This window comes from Pyxicephalus adspersus, chromosome W (assembly GCF_032062135.1).
Source record: "Pyxicephalus adspersus chromosome W, UCB_Pads_2.0, whole genome shotgun sequence".
NCBI classification, from domain to species: Eukaryota; Metazoa; Chordata; class Amphibia; order Anura; family Pyxicephalidae; genus Pyxicephalus; species Pyxicephalus adspersus.
In genome coordinates, this window is record NC_092870.1 from 5,801,341 (window position 1) to 5,822,332 (window position 20,992).

General features: G+C 41.4%; 1 protein-coding gene and 1 non-coding gene across 4 annotated transcripts in view; both read left to right on the forward strand.

Annotated features, from left to right (window-relative positions):
* LOC140342824 (OTU domain-containing protein 5-like) overlaps nucleotides 1-20,992 on the forward strand; it is a 63,890-nt gene that overhangs the window by 37,704 nt on the left and 5,194 nt on the right. For 2 of the 3 annotated variants that reach the window (XM_072429185.1, XM_072429184.1), the window contains exons 3-7: nucleotides 8,086-8,150; nucleotides 14,760-14,916; nucleotides 18,378-18,526; nucleotides 19,278-19,463; nucleotides 19,573-19,771. In XM_072429185.1, the coding sequence (XP_072285286.1) occupies nucleotides 8,086-8,150; nucleotides 14,760-14,916; nucleotides 18,378-18,526; nucleotides 19,278-19,463; nucleotides 19,573-19,771 (756 nt within the window). Of the gene's footprint in view, nucleotides 1-8,085; nucleotides 8,151-14,759; nucleotides 14,917-18,377; nucleotides 18,527-19,277; nucleotides 19,464-19,572; nucleotides 19,772-20,203; nucleotides 20,436-20,992 lie in introns of those variants that run through there. The other variant, XM_072429187.1, reaches the window with a different exon arrangement.
* Nucleotides 17,414-17,547, forward strand: LOC140342931 (U4 spliceosomal RNA). Its single transcript, XR_011923213.1, has one exon. It is a non-coding gene; the product is annotated as a U4 spliceosomal RNA (small nuclear RNA).

Below are 20,992 nucleotides of genomic sequence, written 5' to 3' on the forward strand. Positions count from 1 at the left end.
TGCTGTCCGGAGTTTACAGGAAGTGGGAATGGCAAGCAGGACCCATCTGTGCTTTCCTTCATAGGAAACTGCAGCACAGCAACAGTCTTCAGATTGATGAAATGACACCTGGAGACAGTGGAGAAAGGAAGAAAGATTGCCTTTACGACAAAAAATGTTAAAAGGGATTTTAATAAACAAAAGTTGTCCTAGGCCTAACACAGATCAACTGTGTATACAGATCAGCAGACTATATAAAGTTCACCTATACACTCTTGGTACATGTTTTCCCCATGTTAGGAAATGCACATGGGGTTGTAAGAATATATAACAATGATTATCTCATATGCCAATGTGTTTCGCTCACTAAAGCTTCCTGAGGGGTTTCCTTGAGACTGTGTACTGTCAAAGATAATGTATACAGTACATATGTTACAATAGAAATATTGTAGAACATCGATTATATAATTGATAACAGGATATATACAAAATAACAGATCAAAAGCACTTACTTGCTCACCAAAGATGTGCAGGAATGATCGCAACATGAAGTGCAAGAAGGAGAGACAAGAGCTGTGCTAAAACATAGTTGTCCAGTACAGGACAAAAGAAACTAGATATGAAGCATAAAAAGACTGATAAAGAAATGTTCAAACATAATGAATACATTCAATTTGAATTTGAATTACTCTATTTGGTAATGGATTTACTTTCCTGGTTGTTCGACTATAAAATAGGTATCATTTATTATTGGGTTATTGAAAGTGTTACTGGGTTCATTCCCCTTATTTCTGATATTAACTGAATACAATGAGATCTGTATATTTAGAGAAAAAACAAAATAACGTGTGAAAAGTTTGTAGATCTTGGATTATCTGATTAAATAAAGTAATTTTTTGATGCTATGCAATAAGCACTTACTTTCCTGTATTTTAATGTTAATTTATGTAGGACATCAAGGGTTTCCCCTTTAGATTCAACGAAAAATCAAAAAATGATTGCATATGAATAGTGAATTTTATTTCATGCTAAAGATAAAATTCAATAACCGAGTTATTAATAATTGAATTTTGGTATGTAAAGCGGTTTATGTGAAGACTTACCTTTTACCTTTTAAAGCCTTGGGCAGAATATGGATGATACTAGTGATAAGGAGATTATTTACCAATACTGTTTGAGAATCTGTATGAAATGATAAAGATAAAAGCCAGAGGCAGTTGTTTTTGTTAGTAAAGTCAATATTAACAACATATTAGCTCACTGGACGTGACGTCATGATGGCAAAACCCTGCCTACTCTCTCATCGCAGATCTGAGCCTGTGATGGGAGAGTGGGCGGGCTATGTCACTGCACACATCCCAGGCCACTCTCCCATTGCAGGCTCAGATCCGGGGGGGGCACGCACCGGCCAGGGCCGGAGAAACATCCCTATTGGGCCGTAGTTTGCTCATGCCTGATCTAGCTTGTGTCGGTAGTTTAACCTTCACTGCCTGGAAGACCCCAAAAAAATGAAATCAGATTACAATACACTGCATGGTCACCTAGGGGATTGACATGCTCTCCCCTTTTTTTTTTTTTTTTAAACTAAAGGCCCCAACATTCATTCATTCTGCAATGTTTCATATATGTATCCTGTGATTAAAAAAAATATGAAACAGAAATAAAAAAGCGGTCCGAAAACATTTTTTCCTTTAAACATTGTTATACAATGATTATCCAAAACCGTAAAATTACCTAAAATTGTGTAGCTCTCGCTTTTACTGCCAAAATAATCAATTGAGCTATAGACCCCACAAGGTGTCCTGTGGTATTTGGCAAATATAAGCAGCAGATACGTTGTCACACTGCTTCTGACCCCTGCCTTTTTTAGATCCTTCTTACTTCCATCTCAACTTTAGGCAGTGGTCAGTATGGGCCCTTTGACAATGATGTATGGTGTGCTGTGACTTTTTTGTTAGCCAGCATTATATGCATTTTTAAGGTTGCTGTGCACAAACATAGTGGGACTCTGATTAATTACAATGGCACCTGAAACATATCAATCAATTCACGTCACTTGTCAATGGTTGTAATTTTTTGATAGGTTGGTGTACGATATTCATATCTTATACATTTTCACAGTTGTCCGCTTACATATTGTGTTAGAGTACCTCTTTAGCTGCAGCTGCATCTGGGTAATAAACCACTAGCAGGTGTACACATGTGAATTTCTGTCAGTTTTGTGGAGTCCGTTATTCTTTGGGCCAAACCATTAATGGTTTCACCTTATTAGTGCAGGTCCCAGTGTGGTTTAAATTACATTCAAAACAACTACTGTGAATCCCCTGGTTTTCTGTGACCTTTCTTTTGAAGTTGAAAGACAATTCTGAGAAGCTACTGAACTAGAACGTAAACTGCTGAACTTATCAATTCTATTGATCCAAGTACTAGGGGAATTTTTATAAAGCTGTAAATGACATTTATCAAATGACGTTGAATGAATTTCTTGTGTGTTTTTAACATATTTAGGAAGTTTCTGGGAAACCCCCCTCCCCAGAAACAAACACACTCATTAAGGTGTTCCCACTAGAATTTTTTTTCAGCTAGGTTAGGGGGAAACCGTAGCCAGATGGTCGAAAAGTTTGGTGGAGCAACACATGACAAATTTAGAGCCCCCAGTTCTTTGTGTCATAGGTGTCCAGAAACCTCTGTAATTGTGACATAATAATTTAGCTTTTTATCGCCATCATAATTTATTTTAACTTTTTAAGACCCGCCTCTTTGTATATCCCATTTTCCATCGTCTTTGAATTATGTCCCAACTGTCCAGTGCTGTGTATTGTGACCCCACTTCCTAGTGTCCCGTGTTTTGTAAAGAGTGTAGTCACTTTTAGGGGTGTAGTGTAATATTTTAAGCTTTAGTTCTCATCAGTGGTAAGAAAAAAAAAATGACCTTGATTACTTCCGATCACTTACTGATAACTACTAGGCTCCTTGGAATGGTAACATGCAGTAACCAAGTTTTTTAGGCATTTTAAGTGGCAGTAAGCCTGTATGGTTGCTTTGGTAAGATGCTACATGCAGCAGCCCAATAAAGAAAATAAATGGAGTGGCCACTGTTAAATCTGCAAACACTGGTTCTTTTATAATCTGCACTGCAGGATGCCCACACTGACTGCTCTCTTTGCATGAAGCCTGCACTGAATTTCAGCGTGATGCCAGCCAGGGTGGTCTGCCCAGCAAATTCTGCCTAGGGTGACTACTGCACTAATGTTACATTCCATGTTGGAATAAAAAATACAGTTTCTTTTCATTTTGAACCTCCAACAATAGACTGTGAAAACTCGTTTGTGGTCCATATCCACAACTGGTCAACAAAATGTGGTCTCACAATAGATTTCATTATTGATTAGCTTTATAAAGATTTTTTCCCATTAGGCCAATCACTTTCTAAATCTATCATTTGGTTTTTTCCAAATGGGTTTTTTTTAATGCAAAGGTTCTGTCTTTAAGTAATGCTTTAAATGAGGTAAGCTATGTATACACACCTATTGTCCCTGGAAATGAGGGTTAGTGATGACCTGCACTTATGGTAGCACAAACAAGCCTTGTACAATAGCAAATTGCAGCGCTTGTCTCTGACTGTCATTTAGTGATCCAGTAAGATGGATTATTATTATTAAACTTTATTGCTCTTACTGGGGGGCTGAAAAGGCTCTCTTCGAGGAGACCTACTCACACAAAAAATTGCTGCTCTGCTTCTCTCCTTTGCCAGGGTTTGATAGCTCTGAAGCAGACCTAATCAGAGCTGATCACTTCCACTGATCATCACCATTGATCTGTTGGTGCCACAACTATCCTGGCATATTCATGCCAGTTCTGGGTTCTTGTAGGGGAATTTAATAAGAATGCAACCAGTCCATAAACTAGAGGCTAGTGACAATATGAATAACGCAGGCCATTGATGTCACTAACAATGCAGCCTATCACTTAAGTAGAAATTTGTGATGTCCCTGATAATTTAGCTTTTTTACCTTTTTGTTTAGAAATATTAGAGACACATCTGTAGTATAGTTTGGGACCTAAGAATAACATGCTGGACATGGACTGAGAAAACGTTTCACAAGTTTTTCTATAAGGTGTGTGGTGTGTGTGTGTGTTTTTTTTAAGGTATGCATATAAGTGATGATCTCTAAAGACCTATCAAAATCCTGATGTGGTCATGGGTCGATGTGGTTGTACATACTTGATTGTGCTTTTTGTACAATCAGTTGGCCGAAAGATTTTGTTTTATCTTCTAGCACAAGTTGGGTTTCATATTCACACTCTCCCTCTATTTAGCCGTATAACTACTGTAAGTTTGTTTAGAACTGGAGATAAAACAAACCTAAAAGAAACCGTCAGATGTAGATTGATAGTGAGGTATACATAGATTTGGCGCTATATTGTTCACTTATCGTCTTGGAAAATCTTAAAGCAACATTTGTAAACATCTCTTCATTTGCGGTTTTCTGTTTTAAATTATCAATTCTGCACACAGCCAAGTCTTGTCACCCGCATTCTATTAGTGCCGACTAACCACTTTCCTGTCCTCCACCCTCTGAACTTCTAAGAAAGACAGTCGTGACTAGCTGGAAGAATCCCCATGTATAGCCTTTATTAGCATATAGCATATTGTTTACATCCACTGCGGCTTCACAACAAACCATATAGTTAGATTTGTGGTTTCTTTGATCCTATGATTCACAGTTTGTGCTTCAGAAAACTGCTACATTTAAAATTCTAACTTGCACCCACAGACTTTAGAGCTGTAAAGGTATAATAAACATGATAGATATCCTATTATGCCTCTTATGGTCATGGAAAATGAATAGTTACAGTCTGAGAGCCCAATTTGCAGGAGCTTACATTTTTTTGTTGCTTCTACGTTCGCATGTCTTTGTGCTAATTTTGGTTTAAATCCGATGTCTTAGGGCACATTCAGACCTGTGTTAATGTAACTCACAGTAAAATGTGCATTCTACCAAATGTTACCATGGTATGTTGTTTTTTATTGGCATCACAATCAGGGCTGAGGAGTCGGGTCAATTTTGGGTACCTGGAGTCAGGGTCGATAAAAATGTTCCGACTCCTGATAAATTTATATTATAATAAAAAAAAAAAAAATACAGCAAGTTCAAATGTTCCCTTTTTTACAAACAATAGTCATACTTAAGTACTTCTCTGATGTAAGAATAAAGCCCAGTGCATAGTTGTATTTCTACTAGTGTGAAGTTCAGCTGAGCTAATATACAACCTGACATTCACATTATTGTACATTACAAAACGTTTTTTCATTTTATTTCAGATATAATGTGTCTAACAAGTTCATTTGAGTGTAAACAAGTGTAATGATATAGGTGTAGGTGAGTGCTATGGCTTGATGTGTGTTCAGGTGTCCTTTCTGCACTCTCCAAATATGCTCCTATCCGGGGGTTAACTTAACATCCTTTTGCACACCACCTAATACTAGGAAGTTAGTTAAGTGGCCCCCTTGGCCCTGTAGCCTCCCACTGCCCTGTCTTCAGCAGGTCAGTGAACAAAGATAAAGGCAGCAGTGTCTGCTCAACTTCCTCTGTCTGCTAAAAGAGCTTAGAAGAACTTGGAGTAACAGCTTTTTGGATTCAACTGTAAGTGTTCAGTGTTCATGTTTATTTTAAAACTGCATGGCTGCTTGTGTGTACTATGATGGAAGGCTGTGTGCATGTTTCTGGATAAAACTGCAGGGCTATGTGGTTGTGTGTATGGTGCAGGAATATATGAATGTTTGTGTATAGTGCATATTGTGTGTATGTTTCTGAGTAAAATGTAGGGCTCTGTGTTGTGTGTGTATAGTATATATGTTTGTGCATGTTTTTCTGTATGTGTATAGTGCCGTGTTGTGTATGTATGTTTGCAATAGTGCAGGAGTATGTGTATGTTTGTATTTAAATCAAAGAATATGCTAGTTAGTATTACATTTTATTTTTACATTTTAGTGAAAGCGGCACCCCATTCACAATGGCAAAAATCTGTCAACAAACGCAGTAAAGTCTGCTGAGCACTTTACATTATCAAGTGATAGGAAACATTACGTGTGCCAATGTATTCTTGAAGATGATGTTGAAAAACAATGTGATGCAAAAATTAGCAGTTTCAGTGGGTCTAACAAAAAGCACTTACAAGAGCATCAAATTTGACAAGACACTTGCAGTGTTTTCATCCTAAAGTATTAGAAGTTGTGAATGAAAAAGATATCAATGAAAATATTCTATCTACTTCTGGGATAAAAAAATGTTCAGAAATCTACTGGAGACCAAAGACAACTAAGATGATTATTTTTATCTGACAAAGTTACCATAACAATGACACCAGAAAAATTCTTCAATTCTTGTGGTTCTAAACCACATTATTGAAATGGTTGAAAAGAATACTGTACCACTATCCTTCTTTTCACAGCCAGCCTTTTTAAGCCTAAATGGAGAAATGGCTAAAAAACTTGGTGTTTCTCTGGAAAGAGAAAGTATAAGGAAACCTATAATTGAAGAGGCCAAATGTAAAAAGGAAGAACTACGAAAAGGTCTGAAGGGACATTTTGTCTTCATAAAAATGGATGCATGCACACATCACAGAGTCAATTATTTTGCTATTTTAGATTTGTTGATGAAAATAATAAAACAATAACGCGAACCTAAAATGAAGGGTGCCATTTTTTTCCGCACACAACAAATCGAATAATTTCTGGAACGCACTCCAGCCACAACATGCACCGCCCTTTGCCCAATAAGAGATCTTCCTCTTTTGATTCTCATCGAGATGTTAAAACTTATTTTATCAGGAAAGTAGATGTTTTTTCCATCTTCCTTGGCAATGAGATCAAGGATTTTGTTAGCATAGCTAAGCCTTTCTTGAAGAGAGTGGGGATCATTGCGCCTTGCAGGAATTTAAGAAGTTCTTTTTAATAACCATTGGAATTTATCAATGCATATATCTATTGTTGAAATAGATATATTAATTCCAAATTTGATAAATAATTGATCATTTCCTATCATGAGGCCTATTCCGCAATCTTCGGACATTAACTTGCTTAACTCCTCCTTATGGGCTTCATCTAACTTTGAATTTCTCAGACCTCCTCTTGGTAACTTTTCCACTCTATCGGAAGATTTATAGGTCTTAATAATTTTGGTTATGGTTGTACGATTACAAGCCAAAACCATTGCTATCTGGGAGGCATCACTTCCATTAAGATACCTGTCTACCACTCTTTGACGTTCTGCTTTACTTAATTCTCTGGCCATAAGAGTAAGTGCAATACTAAATATAGATAAATTAGGTAAAAGATAAATTTTAATGTTATCTTAAAACTTAGTATAAATCCCTGAAATAGAGATTTAATTTTAAAATTATATTAGGTAAAAACATAATTGACAAATCATCAGTTTATTTTCATGTTTTTATTAATATTTTTGGTAAAAATATTGTTATTTAATTGTATAATAAATTTATTGATTTATGAATAATTAGGGAGTCTACATTTTTTTTTTTTTAAGTTTGGTTGCAAAAGTGTGAAGTTTTAATGCAAAAGTGTGAAGATAAAATGAGAAACCCTATACATACAGAGGAGTTGGGGGTACCATAAACTGCGGAATCGGAGTCGAAGGATTTATCTACCAACTCCACAGCCCTGATCACACTAAAATGTACTGTATCGTCAAATGCACAATGTGACTTGCTTTGTGGCGCACTTTGTTGAAAACAGGAAAAAAAGTTAACCTAATGTCCCCTACCCGCCTATGTGTAATGAATACAGAAATGCATTGTCTTAACCCAAACAATATTGTCCTCTTTTTTTCTAGAGTAAATGCTTGCCCCTGGGATTGGGAATACACTTGCATAACATAGCCTTCATAGACTTGGCTCTAATGGGAACCTGCCGTAAAATTTGATCAGCATCAGAAGTAACCGTGAACAATTTTCTGGTTTAAAAGTGTTTTTGTACTTGCATGTGGGCTGTTTAAAATGATTGGCTTAGAAGAACAACATAAAAAACACACTTTGTTTTTCACATTTCTGTTTTGTGTCTTCAACTTGTGTTCCTCTTTCCAGCCGATCAGGTATACGGTGACCAGGACATGCATGAGGTGGTCCGGAAACACTGCATGGATTACTTGGTGAGTAATAGAGCTTGGAGAATTAGCCTAAACAATGTGTAAGATTTATAGTTACTTGCATAGAATTAGTTTTGTTATATGCCCTGCCCCTAAACATAGCATTGGTCAGATCTCATCTGGAATATGTAGTCTAGTTTTTGGCACCAGTTCACAACATGAAAAAGATTGTGCAGTTGGAGAGGGGGCAGAGAAGAGAAACTAAACTAATAAAAAAAAATATATATATATAAGGGGGAAATCTATGCTATGAGGAGAGATTAGCTAAACTGATAATCTCCTACCTTGAGAAGAGACGTTTAAGGGGGGATATGATCACCATTAGAGATGAGCGAATTTCTCAAAAATTCGATTTGGCCGGTTCGCCAAAGTTTTCGAAAAGATTCGCTTTGATCTGAATTTGTGTCGAATCGCGTTAAAAAACGACTTTTTCCGGCCTGCAGAGAGCCTTGATAGTGGTGTAGAACACTGTGCCTTGCAGTAACACGCATAGGGAGTCTGCTGTGGTAGTGAAATTATACTGTGAGTCAGTATGACATCCAGATGACAGGTGTCACTATTAGAGTCACTGCACACTTCACTTATTTGGGCAGTCATGGGGCCAAAACTAACCAAATAACTCAAGTATGAACTCAGCCTTACAGGTCCATGTTAGCATAAAGGAGAAGCGCACTCCTTTTATACCCTCGTCAGCTGATTCCACTTAGATGTCTACAGAACCTGTTCTATTACCGCTTATACAAGTAGAGCCCCCCCGACAGAGTGGAGAGTCAGCCTCTGATCCGTCAAAACAATAACCCACAAAAAACAGATCCTGTCTGTGGAGCATATGCCTTCACTCTGTCAGCATTTGCTCAAAAATCCATCAGTATTGCTAATGCCAAAAAAACAGGAGTGGATCCAAAACAGAGATGACACATGAATGGAATATTTGCATGTCTTCTGTGTTTTGCACCCACTCCTGCTTTTGGCTACCAAATCATAAGCCAATTCTGATGGGACCATACAGGCCCCACAGCTGCTACACAGACAGGATCCGTTGTGCGTCTTTTTTCCTTCCTTCGGACAGATCAGAAGACGGGTCAAATGAATAGTGATGTCATCCAGGCCAAAAAGGCAAAATAGTGGCCCAGTCATGGAGTGGGGATGGTGGGAGAACAGCTTGAGAAGTCCACAGAATGGCACAATGACAGTGTGGAGGTGGCAGCAGCATCAGGAGGCTACAGAGTGGCACAATGACAGATTGTGGAGGTGGCGGCAGCAGCAGCATCAGGCGGAGGCCACAGAATGGCACAATGACAGTGTGTAGGTGGCAGCAGAATCAGGAGGCCACAGAGACATAGTGTGTAGATGGCAGCAGCAGCATAAGGAGACCACAGAGTGGCAAGGTGACCTAGTGTGGAGATGGCAGCATCAGGAGACCACAGAGTGGCAAGGTGACATAGTGTGGAGATGGCCGCAGCAGCATCAGGAGACCACAGAGTGGCAAGGTGACATAGTGTGGAGATGGCGGCAGCAGGAGAATACAAAGTTACCCAGGTGACGGAGTGGGGTGGTGGGTGGCAATAACAGTACCTGCTGACGAAGGTGGGTGAAAGAAGGAGTACTTGGCATCTGATGTGTGGCATTAGGCGGGTGGCAGCATCAGAGAAGTAGCTGAGGCAGGTAGCCAGAAGAAACCGGTCTCTTTTGTCAAGGTTTGGGTGAGGCGGCATGGATCATCAATCAGATTCATCAGGCATTGGTGGGTGGAAATCCTGGCAGATCCACGTCTGATTCATCTTGACAAAGGTCAGTCTCTCCACATTTTGGGGGGACAGGCGATTTCTTTTTGGGCTAACTATGGCCCCCGCCGCACTAAACACCCGCTCTGATGCCACACTACTGGCCGGGCAGGACATCTTTTCCAGTGCAAACTCGGCCAGTTGCGGCCACAAATCCAGTTTGGCTGCCCAGTAGTCCAGCGGACCTTCATTGACGGCTGGCAGGGTGCACTCCAAGTATACCACCACCTACTGGTTCAGGTTCTGCTCTATGTCTAGCTGCTGGTGAGTAGTTTCTTCACTATGCGGGTGAAGAAAGCTGCTCATCAGCGACTCTAGACTCAGGCTGCTGCAGCCATGGCAGTGGAACGTGAGTGCAGAGGGCCCCCCCGTCAGACATGCGGGAGGATGGACAATGGCCCATATATGCAGCGGCCAACTGACTACATAGGATGTCTCTAGTAGTTCAGTTTGTCCTCCCTCTCAGCGGGTGTATAAAAGGCCCCCATTTTGGACCAGTAGCAAGGGTCCAACAAGGTGGAGAGCCAGAAGTCATCCCTCTGCCGAATGGTGACAGTTCTTGGCTGTCACTACGCAAGCAAGTGAGCATGCAGCGGGCCTTTTGTGCAAGTGACTCGGAGGGACTCTCTGCCTCCATCTCCACTGCATACTGCCACGGTGTGTCTGGGTCCTCTGCCTCGTCTTCCTCATGTCCCTCTTGCTCCTCTGGCTGCTCCTTATCCTCCTCTCCGGTCACCTGAGTAGAAAAACCACCCATTTCACTATACATTGTCTGTGCTCCAATATCCTCCTCCTCCTCCAGTTCAGCCCCCACAGGGCTCCTGTCCCCTGACCAGCCAGATTTACCAGCATCTGTTCCAGGACATGAAGCAGTGTAATGACGTTGTTCATCCCGTAGTCCTGGCGTCTGACAAATAACATGGCCTCCTCAAAAGGCCTGAGCAAACGGCAGGTGTCAAGCATGAGCTGCCACTGGCTGACATCGAAGTTACACATGGGAGTACTCCTATCCGCTTGGATCATCAAGCAATCGTTGATGGCCTTTCTCTGTATAGTCGGTTCAACATATGGACGGTGGAATTCCAATGGGTGGAAAAGTTGCATATCAGCCTATGTTGGGGGATGCCGTTCTGACGCTGCAGCTCAAGGAGACTGTGCTTTGCGGTGTACGAGTTGCTGAAGTGCATGCAAAGTTTCCTGGCCATTTTTATGATGTCTTGCAGATGGGTGCAAGACTTCAGGAACCGCTTGACAACCAGATTGAACACGTGTGCCATGCAGGGCGCATGGCTCAGCCTTCCTTGATGCAGCGCCGACACCATGTTCTTTCCGTTGTCGGTCACCATGGTTCCGATTTTGTTGTCGCGGAGAAAGCCAGGATTCGCTTTCTTGATGAATCACAGGGAGCAGTTCCTCCCCTGTGTGACTCCGTTCGCCCAGGCAAACCAGGTGCAGAACAGCGTGACACCGCCGTGCTCTGCACATGTGGTATGCTGGAGGGGCACTGTGAATTGTCCTTGCAGTGGAGGCTGAGGACACGGTGGAGGATGAGGAGGCAGAAGCGGACAACGTGGAGGCGGAATCAGTGTCACCTGGCCAAGTTGCTGGTGTGGCTGTGCAGGAACCATATTCACCCAGTGGGCCGTAAAGGGCATGTATTGTCCCTGACCGTAGTTACAGCTCCACAAGTCGGCGCGGCCATGCACTTTGACAGACACCGACAGGCTCAAGGACAGGCTCAATTGTGCAGGGCTGGTACTGCCTTTTTCACAAAGAAATGACGGCTTGGGACTCTCCACCTCGGCTCGGCACAAGACATCAGTTCTCTGAAAGGTGCAGAGTCCACCACTTGGAAAAGAAGGGGGAGCTGCAGCACCAGCAACTTGGACAGGAGCACATTCAGCTTCTGCGCCGTTGGATGAGTGCACGCATACTGTTGTCTCTTGGCAATCGCTTTGGTGATCGATTGCTGACGGAATGACTAACGAGGAGTAGGAGGAGGAGAAGCAGGAGCATCTGGACCAGCAGAAGATATGACATACAGCTCCCTTCGGCTGAGGTGGTGGAGCCTTGACTGCCTGAAACCCAGTGCGTACCACTGGGTGATGCAGCGGTTGCTGCGGCAGGCTGGACCACCACATCGGAGCCACGGTTCTCCCAGACCACTTTATGGTGACGCTGCATATGTTGACGCAGGGGCGTGGTGCCAACATTGGCACCCTGCCCACCCTTCACCTTCTGCCCACTTATTCTACATATGGCCATGTTAACCTCCCCTGGCTGCTTAAACAACTGCCACACCGCCGAGTAGGTGATTTTCCCCCAAGCACTCCGCACTGATGCTACCGCTGCTGCCTCCGTGAACCCCTGCACCGCTACTTCCTGGGCAGGTAGGCTGCTGCGAAGAAGATGGTCCACTCCGGGCACCTTTGGCTCCCGACCTCCCACTGCTGCCACCCTGCTGACTCCTCACAGGCAAGCTGCCACCCTCTTCTCCTGATGATGATGAAGCCCCTTCTTCACCCGGCTCCCAGGTGTGATCGTCTTCATCATCATCGAGTAGTGTCTGCACATCACTGATGTCCTCCTCAACAGTCTCTGGTGCAGGAGCTTGACCTCTCGCAACACCACCTCCCACGCCACTCTCCTCATCACTACTTGCCCGCCTAGCGGAGGAAGCGGCGGATGTCTCCTCCAGATCTTGGCTGTGCAGTAGCTGCTGACTGTCCTCTACTACCACGTCCTCGCTGTATAGTGGAGCTGAGCTCACAGCATACAATACTTCTGTGGCTGAGGGAACAGCAAAGGACAGAGGCAGGTTGACGACAGGTGAGGGCACAGGGCCTGCTCCCGGGCCATGCCAACTAAGGGTTGTGTCTGACGAACCCACCGACTGTTTGGCTGGGGATGTCTGATGTCACTTGTGATGAAGTGGATGACCGAGTTAACCAATCAAGAACTGGTGGGTTGCTGTTCAAGACACGACCGCTAGATGACACCGGGACCTCAGGCCTCTCACTGCGACTCCTGCTGACACGCCCCTTACTCTGCTACGACCTCTGCATGCGCCAGAAACATTTAGGCCTCTCCTTTGTGCATGGCCTGCCACTTCTCTGTCTGACATACTTTTAGCTGAACTAAATAAATTAACAGCAAATTAAAACACCTCTAAAAGCGCCGAATATATTTTTCTTGTTGTACAGAAATAGGCCCACTAAACGCCTTCACCACAAATAACTGCAACAGTGAACTGCGTATATATTTTTCTTTTTGTACTGAAATAGACCACTAAACGCTTTCACCACAAATAACTGCAACAGTGAACTGCGTATATATTTTTCTTTTTGTACTCAAATACGTCACTAAACGCTTTCACCACATATAAGTGCAGAAGTGAACTGAAAATATATTTTTCTTTTTGTACTGAAATAGACCACTAAACGCCTTCACCACATATAACTGCAGAAGTGAAATTCCTATATATATATTTTTTTCCCCACAGATAGAAGCCACTAAAGGTTTTTCAACATAGCACTTGCACCCCAATAACAAGAACAAATTGCTGGAATGACAGAGCTGTATAATGGCTATTTGGATCCCCAAATAATCTTTCCCTGCACTTGTAAATCGCTTTGTAAATGGCTTTAACTGCAACAGTGAAGTGCGTATATATTTTTCTTTTTGTACTCCAATATGTCACTAAACGCTTTCACCACATATAACTGCAGAAGTGAACTGAGAATATATTTTTCTTTTTGTACTGAAATAGGCCCACTAAACGCCTTCACCACAAATAACTGCAACAGTAAACTGCATATATATTTTTCTTTTTGTACTGAAATAGGCCACTAAACCCTCTCTTTGCGTCTGGAGGAAAAGGGGTTAAAGCTCCGGATAAGGAAGGGGTTCTTCACTGTAAGGTCTGTGAATATGTGGAATAGGCTTAATCAGGAAGTAGTTTTTAGCAACTAATATAGACTGCTTTAAGAAAAAGCTGGATGCTTTTCTAGAAGCACAGAATATAACTGGGTATTCAAGCTTTATAGTAAAGATAACAGAGACTGTTGATCCTAGGAACATCTGATTGCCCCATGGAATCAGGAAGGAATTTTTTCTCCCTTGTTGAAGCTAAGTGTACCAGGGTTTTCTTTACCTTCCTCTGGATCAACTATGGTCCATAGGGTTTTATATATGGGATATGTTTATTTACCTAGTGGTTGAACTTGACCGACTTATGTCTTTTTTCAACCTAACCATGTAACTATGAATTCTGTTGCAGTTGAGGGAAATATAGATAAGAAATTGTGTACCTGTCAATAAAAAAATTATCTCTTATAGTGATCACAATAAAACACATTCAAACTCTAGATGTCCCTTAACCTCCTGGGCGGTTAATTTTTTTCCGGATTTATAGTCTAAAAAGTGGTCCATTGTTTTTCATGAAAATTTATTTTACAGTATAATTTAATAGTACGAGTATAAAAAAGTTTGAAACACAATTTCATGTCAAAATAATTAACTTAAAAAAATAATTTTTTAATTTTTTTTTAATAAATTTATTTATATTGTTATACTGTAAAATACATTTTCATGAAAGACAATGTACTGCTTTTACACATATAAATCCACTCTATTGCATTCAATACAGTTATTTTGTATTGAATGCAATACAAATAGATTTGACTTTCCCGCCCTGCCCTGAACGGAACGTCCGCACGCACCAACGTCACCAGGAACCCGGTGACTCATCAATAAAAATGTTATTGTAAGTTGTGTCCTAGGAGCTTTCGCCTGTAATTTCCTTCATTATTCCCCTCACCCCCAACAGATGAAAAATGCAGACTACTTCTCAAGCTATGTGACCGAAGACTTTTCCACATACATTAACCGCAAGAGGAAAAACAATTGCCACGGCAACCACATAGAAATGCAGGCTATGGCGGAAATGTACAACCGGCCTGTTGAGGTGTATCAGTATGGGACAGGTAACAACCAAGTCCTATTCTATGACTAAAAACAAACTGAACTAGAGAAGCAATGTACCTATTAATGCAAAAAAATATTATTGGCTTAAAATGATTGTAAAATTTTTAGCATCACAGTTATTATGCACATCAGATTTGACTAAATAGGATAAATAATTGAGCAAACAGCATTAATATGGTGTGGAGCAGTACAGGAGCTTCTGAAAATTGGTATGTTTTTGGTGAGGGGCTCTTTATTTTTTATAATGTTGGGAAAGTTTAGGCCGTCAGTCAGGTTTTTAATTGCTACCTTGGGTTAGGTTCGTTTTCACTTCTTGACTTCTTGTTGTCAGTAGAAGAATCTCTGCATCGAGGGACACAGACAGGAACAATATTTCCTAAACTATTGAAGTTAGAACCTTACATTGGGAAGTACTGTTATTTCCTGTGTCATCAGGACATGACCTACTGTCTATTGGACACATAAAAATGGAAAAACCAGAAGAGAAGGGCTTTTAGGCAACAGCATTAAATATTTTCGTAATAGTAGCTAATTTGCACTAGACGGATTTAACTAAGCTTTAGGCATAACATAAGATAGGTAACAAAGTGAGAAAGATGTTAAAACAAAAGTTTGGAAAGCAACGCAAAGATAAATTTTATTTATTTTTTTTCTCCACAAATGCTTTTAGCCGTGTGGCTTGCAAGTTGTTTTAGAATGACTTGCAAGTCAGCAGCTTGAACTGCTGTCAGTTTCTCTTCCTATACCTTGTAGAAGAAATCTCCAGCATAGAATTCCCCTTAACTACTTCAACCAGCTCTGTTAAGCTCCGTGGACTCACCTTGATCAGACCGCAACGTTTTAAATCATCTATCTTCCCCAGAGTGATCGCATATCTACCTACAGTGAGAGAAAGATGAATTTTATCTCCTGCTGATTTTGTACGTTTGCCCTCTGACAAAGAAATGACCAGTTTATATTTGTAATAGTAGGTTTATTGAAGCTGTGAGAGACAGAATAACAACAAAATAACCCTCAAAAGTGCTCAAAAGTCGGAGCTTAATGTGCATTGTAATGAGTGAAATAATTATTTGATCCCCTATCAACCAGCAAGATTTCAGGCTCCCAGGTGTCTTCCCTGTATGCAGGTAACGAGCTGAGATTAGGAACACCGTTTGTAAGGGAGTTCTCCTAATCCAAGCTTCTTACAGTATCTGTATAAAGGACACCTGTCCACAGAAGCAATCAATCAGATTCCAAACTAGCAACCATGGCCAAGACCAAAGAGCTGTCTAAGGTCGTCAAGGACAAGATTGTAGACCTACCCAAGGCTTGACTGGGCTACAAGATTATCGCCAAGCAGCGTGGTGAGAAGGTGACAACAGTTGGCCCGATTATTCGCAAATGGAAGAAACCCAAAATAACTGTCAATCTCCCTTTGTCTGGGGCTCCATGCAAGATCTCCACTCATGGAGTTGCAATGATCATGAGAACGGTGACGAGGCTACCCAGAACTACACGGGGGTAACTTGTCAATGATCTCAGAGCAGCTGGGGCCATAGTCACCAAGAAAACAATTGGTAACACACTGCGGCATGAAGGCGTGAAATCTTGCAAGCCCGCAAGGTCCCCCTGCTCAAGACAGCACATGTACAGGCCTGTCTGCAGTTTGCCAATGAACATCTGAATGATCCAGAGGAGAACTGGGTGAAAGTGTTGTGGTCAGATGAGACCAAAATTGAGCTCTTGGCCTCAACTCGCCATGTTTGGAGGGGGAGAAATGCTGCCTATGGCCCCAAGAGCACCATTCCCACCGTCAAACATGGAGGTGGACACATTATGCTTTGGGGGTGTTTTTCTGCTAAGGGGACAGGGACACCTTCACCGCATCGAAGGGACAATAGACGGGGCTATGTACCGTCAAATCTTGGGTGAGCACCTCCTTTGCTGTTATCGTCAGGACGTCTGGTGTATTGTACTGACGAGAGACAACTTCCTGCTATGTACATACAGTACTAGCAGGCTTTCTATTAAGAATTAATGGGGGTGGAGAGGGGCGATTCACCACACGGTCACCTCCACTGCCCCATCCAGCCTCCGTCCAGTCAGGAGCAATAGCAGCAGGGACGTGAGGGGAGGGCAGCGAACTGCCCCTCTCCGTCCAGTCAGGAGCAGTAGCTGCGAGGTGGGAACGGGCAGTGAACCCGCCCCTATCTTCCCCATCCAGTCTTCATCCAGTCAGGATCAGTAGCTGTGGCGTAGAGGAGTGTTGGGCAGGCAGCGGACTGCCCCCCTTTTCCCCCGTCAAGCCTCCGTCCTGCACACAAGCAAGCAGCGAAGCCCCAGTCGTATCTAGTAGGAGTCCGTATGTTGGATGTCCTTAACTCGGGGACTACCTGTATTGTCTGTTGGGGAGACAGACAGCCATATTGACAGTCTCTCTAATTATTCCTACTCTATGCAACTACTGCACTACTTTCAGTTGTTGTTAAATTAAAATAAATGCTAAGGACTCTAAACTTTGTGCAGTGGCAATATCATAGCCCATGAGGTTTAGCCTAGGCGTGATTATTGTTAATTGTAAATAAATACTAAGGGATCTATTTATAAAACTGGGAATCGGAAATTCTCGCATACATTCCCTCTTGGGAATCTTCCAGGTCCATGTGTTTCAGTATGAATAGAACCCTATAGACCCCCATCCTTATAAAAAAAAAAAAAAAAAGTGACAAACTCTGTTCCAAAATGAAATCCTCTGTAAATGGCACGCATTCCAACTGTAAAGGCCTCATTCACAACCTGCTACTAGTTAATCTTCCCCTAAACGTTTAATGCCCCTATTTATTTTAAAGACAACTAAAAGTAGTGCATTAGTTGCAGAGAGTAGGAATAATTAGAGACTCTGTCTATATGGCTGTTTTGTGTCTCCATCAGACAATACGTGAAAAATAAGAGAGAGACTCGAAATTCTCTATCAAATATAAGGGTTGCCGATCCCTGTAGTATTCAACATGTAAAAATAGAAAAGCAAGAAGAGAAGGGCTTTTAGGCAGCAATGTTGTATATTTACTTAATAGTAGCTAATATGCACTAGACAGAGCTTAACTAGGCAATTAGTTAAGAAAAGTTAAGATAATTAATTAGGCAAAACATAATATGGGTAACAAAGTGAGAAAGGTGTTAAAACAAAAGGTTTGTAAAGCAACGCAAAGATCTTTTTTTTTTTTTTTTTTCCTTACACATTTCTTTATGTGGCTTCTTTAGGGGAGTGCAGAGACTTTAATTCATGTGGTTTGCTGATAAAAGCATATAGGTACATATGCGGTCACTCGGGGGAAGATAGATGATTTAGAACATTGCGGTCTGAGAAGTTCCAAGGGTCAAGGTGAGTTCAGGGAGCTTAACAGAGCTGATAAGTTTACCTAGTAGCAGGCCTTAGATCACAATAGGTTTTGACCTCTCTCTCCTCTCTTCTGTCCAGAACCAATCAACACGTTTCATGGAATCCAGCAAAATGAAGATGAGCCAATTAGAGTGAGCTACCATCGCAATATACACTACAATTCTGTGGTGAATCCCAACAAAGCCACAGTTGGAGTTGGCCTTGGCCTGCCATCTTTTAAACCAGGGGTAAGAGGGTGAGATCTGAAAGTAATGTTTATTGGGGGGGTTTTTTGTTGTTTTTTGTTTTTCTTTAAAATATACTTTCTAAAAGTTTTTTTATACTCTTTCTGAGTCGGAGCTAGGGCTGTTCCCTGCTGATTGAAAGTCTTACTCGGTAGAAGGCATGTTGGAACTCAGAACACAGAGACCACTGCATTTGTATAGAGATGGGGGCAGGCTTTCTACCTGGGCTGTGGCTGCTTTCTAAAAAAAAAAAAAAAAAAAAAAAAACTTTCAGACTTTAGTCATTTTTTATGTTCGTGAAGTGTATTTAGCTGATTTAAACTGAGAGTTCAGTTGATCTACAATAAAAGGCACCTAAAATAATTACCACATGCACTGTATCTGAACCCCCCACACACCCCTTAACCCAGGTGCTTATGTTTTCTTTGTTTTACTGCCACATTGTTCACCTGCAGGAGTGCAGAGAAGAATTCTTCTGTGTGCTCCAAATTGTTCTGCTCAGAGCATACAGAACATAATGAGACTCTTGTTGGTCTCACGTTGACAGTGAACTAGACCAGTAGTTGGTCACTGTAGCTTTCAGCACTGGGAAAGAGGGAAATTACATGCTTCCCATACTTTCAAAATTGTAGAGTATCAATAGAGTACAGGTTCATTTGCTAAAATTGAATAAATGTATATTTAAAAATGGAATGGTATTTTCTGTGTGATTTTGGTTAGAGCAAAGAAAAACTGAATGGCTGTCTGTGTTTAGTATGCAGAGCAGTCGCTAATGAAAAATGCCATCCGAACCTCAGAGGAGTCCTGGATCGAGCAACAAATGTTAGAAGATAAAAAGAGGGCCACGGACTGGGAGGCTACAAATGAGGCCATTGAGGAACAAGTGGCTCGAGAATCTTATCTGCAGTGGTTAAGGGACCAAGAGAAGCGGGCAAGACAGGTAACCATCAGGAAGACTTTTTACCTTCCTATACCTTAGTTTTTTTTATTAGCTACTTTTGCAATCAGAACTTGCTTTCTCTCTTATCACTAACTTCCTTTTTTCACAGCCCCGCAAGGCCAGTGCAACCTGCAGTTCTGCTACTGCTGCTGCAGCAAGTGGCCCAGAAGAATGGAACGGGCGCTCCCCTAGACAACGTAGCACTGCTGGGTCCCCAGAACACCCTGATATTCATGGAGATCAAACAAAGCCGTCTTCCCCAGGGAACACCCTAGTGTTAGCAAAGCCTCCCTCACCTTGTGCACCAGGTAACTACATGCAGTGATCAAGTGATAGCAAATGTACTTTAAATTCACTTTATCTGCTTTTATATAAAAGCAAACCACAAGGCAAAATCACGCTAAAGACTTCTGCTATACTCCACATATTTGTCTGACCCTATGCTTATGTCAGAATGCATCATCTGTGTGCAGTGCTCACCCACAGGCCCTCATCAATATGTGTCAGTGTAGTAAATAAAAAATCCAATAAAAAACGCTTCTGAGGTTCTTAGTCACCTCTCCTCTCGCCCTAACCAACTTTTCCCAACTATTACACTGGTCAACAAACATTTTATTGCCAAACAGAATAAAGTCATTTTAGGTTATGTTTGATGCACAGATTCCAGATATTGTATTGGTTTTGCTAGATTGGCTCTAGTTTTTAAAATAATGACTGAAAGGATCTGCTTCTACTTCTAGTTCCTGGAATGCACCCTGACTTCTCCTTCAACCACAGAGACAGACGTCTGGAGAGATATCCCAATAACACACATGCACACAGTATGGTCTTAGGAATAGTCTCTGATCTTTATTTGACAAGGCGGTCTTTTTATACACATTGGTACACAAGGGGGTTGTGTTATTTACGTACAGCTATTTAAGTTTTAGCCATATATAGCGTCACTTGATACATTGCAAGGCATACATTGTACGTCAAAGAATTTTCGTCATCTGGTTACAGAGTAGACAGAAATAGAAATACAACTCCTTATACAAATATATGGCTCATAATAACTAGCTTAACATTAGCATTAATTAGCTATACAGTCCTTATTTAACCCTTCAATCCCCTCTTAAGTCATAAACATGACTTATTTCTTTCTAACATAGAGAGGTAAATAGCATATTTTTGTCCAGGATCTGTGGGCTTTGGACACACAAACATTCCGCACTGTATAAGGGAAGGAATACTTTGAATACAACAACATAAAATAATCAAGGAAGCAATTGTAATTACAATAGTGATAAATAATGTTCTTAACCAACTCATGTCCGGCAGCCAGCTCAATAACCAGTCCCACCAGGAGGATGAACCAACATCCTCCTTGATATTATTAGCAATTTCATGTAATGCTTGAATATGGGACTGGATTGATCTGGAATGGTCAGATAAATTAAAACAACACATTCCTTTAAAATCACGACACCCTACGTTATGTTTAAGTAACAAATAATCCACAGCAAATCTAGTTTCTAGCACTGCTCCTC